The sequence below is a fragment of the Triticum aestivum genome, chromosome 4A (assembly GCF_018294505.1).
Source record: "Triticum aestivum cultivar Chinese Spring chromosome 4A, IWGSC CS RefSeq v2.1, whole genome shotgun sequence".
In the NCBI taxonomy this organism is placed as follows: domain Eukaryota; kingdom Viridiplantae; phylum Streptophyta; class Magnoliopsida; order Poales; family Poaceae; genus Triticum; species Triticum aestivum.
Window position 1 is genome coordinate 693,585,731 of NC_057803.1, and position 9,481 is coordinate 693,595,211.

The 9,481-nt window shown below is 46.0% G+C and overlaps 1 protein-coding gene across 1 annotated transcript; it reads left to right on the forward strand.

Annotated features, from left to right (window-relative positions):
- Nucleotides 1–919: 919 nt before the first annotated feature.
- LOC123083181 (NAC domain-containing protein 43) lies at nucleotides 920–3,674 on the forward strand. Its single transcript, XM_044505290.1, has 3 exons — nucleotides 920–1,167; nucleotides 1,256–1,566; nucleotides 2,865–3,674. The coding sequence occupies exons 1-3, from the start codon at nucleotides 996–998 to the stop codon at nucleotides 3,585–3,587; spliced, it is 1,206 nt and encodes a 401-aa protein (XP_044361225.1). The 5' UTR covers nucleotides 920–995; the 3' UTR covers nucleotides 3,588–3,674.
- The last annotated feature ends 5,807 nt before the right edge of the window (nucleotides 3,675–9,481 follow it).

The window sequence follows — 9,481 nt, forward strand, 5'->3', positions numbered from 1 at the left end:
ATTGATAAGGTAGTCTTATCTTAAGTCTTGCATGTAATTTAGATATGACAAAAAAAAGAGTCTACAATGGGTCATCTCTTAGCTTTATCTTCAATAACTAGTCATTCCTAAAAATGTGGTGAGACATATTGTGCTAAGAGATCATCTCTTGTCTTCTCTTAAATAAGAGAAGACAAGCCTTTTCTTATGAGTTCTCTCTCCTCCACATCATCATTTATCCTACGTGGCACTCTTAAGATAGCACCATTGTACATGCCCTCAATAATTTTCAAAGGCAGTTATTTCTCTCAATTTCTAGTCTCCATCCTGGCTTTTGGCTCCTGTAGGGGGAAAAGCAGGAGACAGATATGCACAGCGGGGCCGAACCCTACAACCGAGCTGCAGCATCAACATCCATGCATGTGCACACCTTTCTTTATCGGTTTACCAGAGAAGTCAAGAAAGCTGTTCCACTAATTGCGCTGGGCTTTCTTCCCTCCAACAGCTAACCTCGATGGATCGTCGGATGGCAAAGTTCGCGATCTAGTAGTAGTACCTTGTGGAACTTGATTTCCCTTAATTTATTACAACATCACGCATGAAGATGGAAGAAAAGAGAGAAACGACTGGCACGTAAACATCTTTTATTTTCTGCTGCTTAAATTTCCTCCTATAATTTATGACAACGTCAACCGTGAACATGAACGAAAAGAGAGAAACGGCCACCACGCAAACATCCTGTTGCTGTCTTGCTGATCGACGGTGCTGTTCTGTTGCCGTGGTGGTTATTCTGGCCATGCTTGTGGTTGGCGTCTCCCTCTCGAGGTTGGTGGCACTTCTCCTCTCCAGAACGAACGTAACTAATCCCATTACAAGGCAGTAGCTATATATAACCACCCCTCATCCGTTGCCATTGTTTCCTTGCACCCCATCACTGGCAACAACTTCATTCCCCTCCACTCGCCACCATCATCTTCCCTCCCCTCCTGCTCCCTCCCTCCGGTCAACCATCCACCATGAGCATCTCCGTGAACGGGCAGTCGGTGGTGCCGCCGGGGTTCCGGTTCCATCCGACGGAGGAGGAGCTGCTCACCTACTACCTCGCCAAGAAGGTGGCCTCGCAGCGCATCGACCTCGACGTCATCCGCGACGTCGACCTCAACAAGCTCGAGCCATGGGACATCCAAGGTTTGATCTACACTCTCCATCCACAATGGTAGCTCGCATCTACGTACTCATGGTGAACTCAACTAACTGACCTGGGAAAACAACGCAGAGCGCTGCCGGATCGGCACAGGCCCGCAGAACGACTGGTACCTTTTCAGCCACAAGGACAAGAAGTACCCCATGGGGACGCGCACCAACCGCGCCACCGCAGCCGGGTTCTGGAAGGCCACCGGCCGGGACAAGGCCATCTACTCCGCCGCCGGCTCCGGCCGCATCGGCATGCGCAAGACCCTCGTCTTCTACAAGGGCCGCGCCCCACACGGCCGCAAGTCCGACTGGATCATGCACGAGTACCGCCTCGAGGACGCCGTCCCCGTCAACCCCGGCGACGCCACCTACTACTCCAGTGCCTCATTCCCGGTACGTGCTCTACTAGTACAGTCTCTCTCCGCCAGTGTCCAGACTGTACAATACTGTAGTACTACGTCGCAATTGCATTCACGGCGGTCGGCCGACATGGATGGAGATAGCTCGCTAGTGGTGCATGCGTGCGATTAATGTACGTACTGTACGCTCATACTTTCTGTGTATGTACCCGTGGCGCATATGCGACTGTAGACGACAAAGTCTAGTGAAGATTATGTCCGGGTGATGGTTGGGAATGGGGACACACATTCTTTTTTTGAAAAAGGAGAAAAACCCCCGGATCTCTGCATCAATCGATACATGCAGTCATCTTATTAAAAATAGTATAACAGAGTCCTAGGGACACAAAAGGACCATAATCATTGTGCAAAACGAAAGAAAATATAAAAAGGATGCAACATCCGGCGATACGGATCAGACTAGGATGCCATGGTGCAATGGAATTAATTGTAATTTGCGAGCGGGGACTGGGATTTCCTTTCGGTGGGTCATGGAAAGGGGGCTCGAAGTAGTGTGCAGTTGGTTTAGCATACTTGCGAACAAACATTATCTACATTTTTGATTTTTTTAATAACGGGTTATACCATTTACCGATGTGTAGAAGCTATGAAAAATATACCACTATTAAAGTTAAGTCCCATTTAGTGTTTCTCTTAAATCAATTTTTTTTTTGAAAATGTAAGCATACGATCGGACATAGTATATGATATATCACGTATACTTGACATACAGTCATACACATGTTCAGACAAAAAAAAAGATCACTGATCGAACATCATAATTCATTAACGTTATTTTTTTAGCGTTTAAAATGCATAGGTTTAGTGGACAGGGCTCTGCAGAAGCTACTTCACAGTTGACACAACTTTTTAGCTACACCACACTGTCTCAAGAAAAAAGAAACTTGTATGACAAACTACTGCTGCTACTGGTATGTCCAAATAATCGAATAGTGGACCTTTGTACACGGAGACACCCGCATATGACAAACTACTAACAAACCTCCATTACCGAGCGAGCCTTTTCAAGGGTCAAACACTGCCTACATGCATGCATAATTACTAGATCCATTGACATGCCTTTTGAGGTAGTACTAGAAGTAGTTCCTTCGAAAATTCAACACCATGCATAATTGATTAGTCAATTGACGTTGTCTATGGTTAAACTCGGTTCCACCTTGTATTGAGAATTTGTGGCCTTTCAAATGTAACACTTTAATTTTGCAATAGAAACTACCGTTACCCCGCAAAAAAATATATAATTGACGTTGTCTATCTGTATCATATGAACAGATACACGGCGTGGTTGGCGACCAGTCGTCGACGCAGGAGGACGGGTGGGTCATCTGTCGGGTGTTCAAGAAGAAGAACATCGTCGCGCAACGCCAAGCTGGCCAGAACCATGGCGGTGGCGGCGCAGCGTCCAACAAGCTAGTCGGCGCCGGTGCCATGGAGCGCAGCGAGAGCAACTGCTCGTCGATGTTGGCCGCCGCCAGCGACCACGCCAAGGCGCAGATGACGCACTGCTCCGGCAGCGACGACGGGCTCGACCACATCCTCAGCTACATGGGCCGCTCATCCACGACATCGTGCAGGCAGGAGACCAAGCCCACCAACCCATCGTCGTCAGTACTGGACCACCTGATCAACAGAGTGTGCCACAGCGGCAGCAGCACCCTGTACGACAAGTTCATGAAGCTCCCGCCGCTCGAGCACGTCGTGCCTGGCCGGCTCCTACCGCCACCGCCCGAGTACAGTGGTGACTGGGAGGCTCTCGACCGGCTCGCTGCCTATGAGCTCAGCGGCCTCTCTAACCCTGCGTTGGCTGAGACGATGAACGACATGTCCTACATCGCCGATGAGCTCGGTGGTGCCGCCTCCTACTCCGGCGGTGGCACGCTACACCCCCCCTCCTTCACCGGGGCCGGCGATGGTGACTTGTGGAGCCTGGCGCGGCCGGTGTCATCGCTACACGCAGACTTGACGATGACCTGGTTTAAGGCTGTCGGATGCTGACACTGTCCTAGCCCAAACTTGGCCTTTTTTGTTTATAAGGAAATTTTTATATATCAAACTAATACAATCGCACCAATTGAATGTGAAGATTCTAGTACTCCTGCACTAAAACCACAAAAAGAATTATGAAATGAAGGGAGTACATAGCAAGATGCACAGAGTCAATATGTCTAAACAAAAGGTGTCATACTGTTCCTGCAAAAAAAATTGTCATACAGAAAAAGTAAAAGTAGATAAATAACGAGTAAATTGCAAAAAAAACACCATAATTGTGCAGAGGTTATCGAACACCCACCGAAATGCATGTTTTCTGGAGGTTTTTTTCCTGAAGCATTGGTAACTTCGACCCAATTGTGGTGTTTTTTTGCAATTTACTCATAAATAACCTAAAAGAGAGGAGGTCCTATCCAAAGACAATCTTACATGTGATACAGAAAACTAGAAGTACATAAATAACCTAAGATGATGGAGGCCCCATATATTCAAAGACTACACAAACATCCATGATTGGAGAACACCTCTCCCTAGCCCCTCTTGGTCCTGACCCCTTTATATACCCCCCCCCCCCCCCCCCCCCAATCTCACCATGAATATGCGGGAACTTTCGCGCCGCTGCCTCATCAACTTTGTTGCACCGATGACTATGTGCGGGTAGCGCGTGCCCTGGACTATGGATCCAAAGCAATAGCTTTGTGGTATTTCTCCCTCGTTCTTCCATACAAATATCTTATGAGCTGTCTAACACGATTATGATCAATCAGGAGTAATTTTCGGTGTAATGAATTATCACTTAAAGACCAGAATATATATACTCCTATTTATTATTTTTTTGGTTCTTTGTTGCATGATTTGTCTATGTACATGCTCTCTAATCTATTTGTCATGCACTAGCCACGTTTTTATGGTTGATCTCTAAGATAGAGTTTTGCATGTTGGTTGGGTTTAACCTTTCAAGTAATCTATCTGAGTGGTAGAAATACCAAAAAGGCTTGTAGTGTGTTATTGTCACTAAAGATAAACAATATAGTTGCCTAGTTGTCTCGTTGATGGACCGAAGGAAAGAGAATATACTGTCAACATTATGTCACCTTGCTTGATGCAATGCTCTGTTTTATTACTTAATACTTTGAGATGTATGCTGAATTTCGGTCTTGAAGTGGAGTATTAGCAATAGATGCAGTTGAATAATAGTCTACAGATATAAGGCGGAGTGTTTATATGCTGACATGTACTCCCTCCGTCCGAAAATACTTGTCATCAAAATGGATAAAAAAAGATGTATCTAGAACAGAGGGAGTATATACATCTCCTTTTATCCATTTTGATGACAAGTATTTTCGGACAGAGGAAGTATGATCAAAGCCAAACATATAAGAAAATGCAATTTAATCGATACGCAACTGTAATACTATGGTATACGCGGAGTGCGCATAGATGCTCGGCCTAGGTTTTGCCGTGGTTTGCACACTCGGCTTATAAGCTTTTCCCTGTAGTGTTAATTTGCCGGCCAGAATGGGGAGTTCTGTTCTCTCGGTGAGACGCTAGTTCTGTCGATATTAAATTCCAATAATCTTACTCATGAGCTTTATCTTCGCTTGTTTCTGAAGCCAGATGCTAATTGCAGAGCTGATGATCTACGTGCCGACTTTCGACCACCAGCAGAGAGGTTTTCTACAAACCACATCAGGTAGCACATCATTAAACATAGATAATATATTTTCTAATAGTTAGTTAGCTTTCCTTTGTCAAATGCACCTGTCTCTTGTCTGGTTGCCTGCACGCCAGAAGCTTCAGGCCATTCTGGATCACCATACAGTTGAACTGACGCTACACCTGATCTATACCCAACTGGGGACACTTCAGACAACTCTGGAACAGAAGCCTCCTCCAGGCTAGGAAGAATTTTTCCTAGATCAGGGGCGACCACCTATATGTCCTCTATGCATCAGATGGAGATCGCCGCCATATGGCTCAGAATCTTCCTGGTTGCTGCTCTGATTTTCCCGTCGAATGGTCCTCTCAAATAGCGAGGCAGGACCAGAGAATTGACGGCTCAAACAGTTGCTCTTTGCTTTTTGTCTTTCTGATTTTGTTTTTGCGAGAAAATTGCGTCCTCTGTTCAGGACAAGGCTTCTAGGCAGCGTAGCAAATCAATGCACCCATAGATAAATTTTTTTGCAGGCAATAGTACAACAGTAGACCATAGTTTTTTCTTTTTCCAAAAAGAATTGGATTTACTCATACACTTTGTCCTTTTTTTACAGTCCAGATTTGATCTCTGCCAGTGCCGAACAAGGCTCCGAATATCTACTCCAGCTCAATCATTCCAGGAACAGAGCTAGTGCGAGGCCTCGCCCACGCTACCTAGGATTCCTAGGACTAGTTACGAGCGTGGTGGGGTGTCTGGTCCTGCTAATATAATGCGGATGATTAGACGCCCGATCTCCGACGGCAACATACATAGTGGCGGCTGTCGACGGTGCATGGCATGGAGGAGCAGTAGTAGTACGTCGACAGGCGCCGGGTGCTCGCCGCCGTGATGATTAACGCAGTGGTGGTGGTCTTGGAGATCAATCACTCTGCAAAGCTGCTGCAGGCCAAGGGGGTCATGGTGGTGGAGGGAGAATCCTTGGCCTTTTGATTGTGCTGGGCGCCTTTGCCATGCACGAGTTCGGCCGTTAGCGCGCGCATGATGATGGTGCCTCGTACTCGTAGTCGTAGTCGTAGTCGTAGGCCGGCCGGCCCATGCATCAGATGCATATGCATGATGGATGACGCCATCCTGATGCCAAAACTTTGTCATAAATCATAACTTGATCATGCCATCCAAGTAAAATAGACTTGATAGTTTAAAGCAAACTCCATCATGCTTGTGCTTTTTTTTCTTTGTTTTTTTGTTGCAAAAATGATCTAGATCTATTATCAAAGTTCACCAGAAATACAAAGCACGTCAAACATAATAAAAGTTACATCAAGATTTCAAGACCACCGAATGACCACTACCGCCATTAGAACGAGCTGCCGACGTTCCCGTACCGGAGTCGGCTTGACCTTGTCAATTACAGTCAGGAAGTCTTCGTGCACGTGCCCCTAAGGACCAGCGCCCTAAAGCCACAGTCGTCGTCGTTGAACCCTTGAATACATCTGAAACACCTGACACCAAATCTCGCCACATGACGAGAAACTCTAACCTCACCGTCCCAAGGAGATGGCGGGAATCTACGCTGGAGCTTCGTCGACTGTGTCGAGATGGACAAACTCAAATGTGGATCGGAGCCCGAAAGACAAACTCGAAGAAGAAGCGCCGCCATCTACCCGAGCGCTGCCCCTTCGAGGACTAAAAAGCCCTAACCTAAACTACTACCGGAGCGGAGGCACCGTGATTTCCCTCCCCGCCACCAGCCGCCGGAGCGACAGGTAGAGGGGGAGGCGAATCTACGGGCTCGACGATGAAGCCTGGAGGGGAGAGTTTACCCTAACCGCCAAGGGATAGGAGAGGGAGAGAGAAACCCTAGATGGGTTCTCAACTTTCTGTTACCGCATTCTTGATGTTAGCGTTAATTTGATTAAGCACAATACATGCATGATTTAATCCTTCTTGTTTGGAAAACAAAATGGAAGCAAGCTAATCAAACGGCAAGTACGACGAGCAATATTGGTTTGAAATCATCACATGGAATGGAACTATTTGAGGGGGGCCGTGCAGTTCCCTTTACAATGCTAGCTACGGTTCATGTCCAACATAGGTGTAAAGTACTGACCATCTCAAGTCAAGCTACCGATCCGATCAAGTACACCCTGGAGAATATTCACCTGACTTCATGCTTTAGAATCGTCTTTCACGGAAGACACATGTATGATGGGGTCATTGGTCTTTAGAATCGTCTTTACACCTATATTGGACTTGAGATGAATATCCTCCCAGGCTGAGGGCAATCCCTATTGTCACAAGTCGGCCCGCAGTCCAAATTCTAAAGCACAAAGTCAGCTGGAGCCTGCACCGATATTTTATTCCAGCTCTACAAATCTGCTCCCGGAATTGCTTCTCACACGCTCTTCGAATATCAGATGTTCCAGGAGAATGTAGGCTGCGATGTTAACCTATTTGCAGGTTTGGACCGGGTGCCGATGTGGCGCAAAATTAGGCAGTTTTCTGTGCCACCGAGGTATCCACAGAAAAGGCCACTCCCCGGTCCGTTGCAATTCTCGTGTGTTGGAAAATCTCGCAAGAAATTAACACTAAGGCCTTTTACAAATCAGCAGTGCCCTCTGCGCCGGCGCAAACATCAAGGAGGAAGGCCAACATGTTTTCTTCTCCTTAATCAATGTAAAGGGAAAGATCCTGCCTTGTTTCAATTCTACAAAATTGATGCACCCGACCGACATAATAGTTTAAGAGGTCAACTAACAGAGTTGTGTGCTCATGAATTTACAATTAGCTAATGAGCACCACAATCCATCATGGATGGAAATCAACACATGGAACATGACGATTTTAGGGGCGAGACACGTCTATTTGTATGCTCGATATAGGTGTAAAGTACACACCATCTCAAGTCAAGCTACTCGAATGAAGTAACCCCACAGGATTGAGCGCCTCCCAAATGCAAGATATTCACATGGCTTGCCCTTTGGAATCGTCTTTGGGCGTCAGACCGACTTGTGACAAGAGGATAGCCTCACCAATCATTATGCTAGCTCCGCAAAGACACTCCCGAGATTGCTTCCTACATGCTCTTTGAATCTTGATATTTCAATAGAATATGGGCCGCGACGCTAACCTACTTACTAGGCATGGATCAGTTGGCTATGTGGCATACCATTGGGATAGTTTCACGTGCCATCGAGGCATCCCTACAAAAGGATAACCTCCATTAGTTGTGATTCTCGCGCGTTGCAAAATTTCAAAAGAAAGGTATGCTAGGGTCTTCAACTAAAAATCACCCATGCCCTATGTGTCGGTGGAAAAATCACGGAAGAAGGTGAGGCTTGGGTCACTGGGAAGCAAAGCATTTTGCACAAATTATGCCTTAGCATGCCTTTTTTTATTGAACAATCACCCCCACTTGGCGATATGAGTTTTTTTTTCTATTATGGGTCTTTTCCTATTTCCTTCTCCTTAATTCTTTAGGAGCCTCTCCTGCTGCTCTTTCAGTTAAAAAAAAGAATCAAAAAAATGCCCCATTCATTTTTTAAATGAAATACACTACGGAATATTGTAAGTGGTCAACTGGTTAACATACTTTATCTTTCTTTTCTTTTTTTGCGGGAAACATACTTTCTCTCTGCTCACCCGATTTCAGTTAGCTAATTAACTATCAACTGGAGAAGGAAAAATCAATAGTCGACTAGATCTTTCTTCTGCTCTGAGTTATGAATGAATGAATATACAAAAGCAAATCCCTACGGCTTTGGAGCAAAGTTAATTAAAAACCAAGCAAGGCATCCATCCATCCATAATACCAAACTACTACTATATATCCATGGCTGACTTGGTGTTAGCTCGTGCCAAGTCCAAATCAGCTCTGCAAACCTGCCCACTTACATCATCACACGATCAATCCATGCCCTACACATAACGAAAACTAAATAAAAGAGAAACCACATACGCACAGACATTCTTGCTCTTCATCATCGCCCAAAAAGATGTGGATTTTCATTTTCTTTCTCTTTTCTTTGTCTTTCCTCTTTTCGGAGGACCAGCTAGCAAGAAGGAAATCAGAAGGAACTAAGGGATAGCAACGATGCTTGACAAGCCTACCAACGTCGCCGTCGGTGGCCGGTCTTCGCCGACGGCACTGCTAGCCGAGCTTCGGAAATACGCATCAGAAGTTCACAACACGTATCGCTAACGCCACAGACATCAATCCGATGGATGGATGGCGAGATCGTAT

Excerpts from the sequence above, each read along its gene's own strand:
- LOC123083181 (XM_044505290.1), top strand. The coding sequence starts at position 996 with ATGAGCATCTCCGTGAACGGGCAGTCGGTGGTGCCGCCGGGGTTCCGG. Across the intron at positions 1,168-1,255 it reads CGAGCCATGGGACATCCAAG|AGCGCTGCCGGATCGGCACA; the intron begins GTTTGATCTACA and ends AAAACAACGCAG. Across the intron at positions 1,567-2,864 it reads ACTCCAGTGCCTCATTCCCG|ATACACGGCGTGGTTGGCGA; the intron begins GTACGTGCTCTA and ends TCATATGAACAG.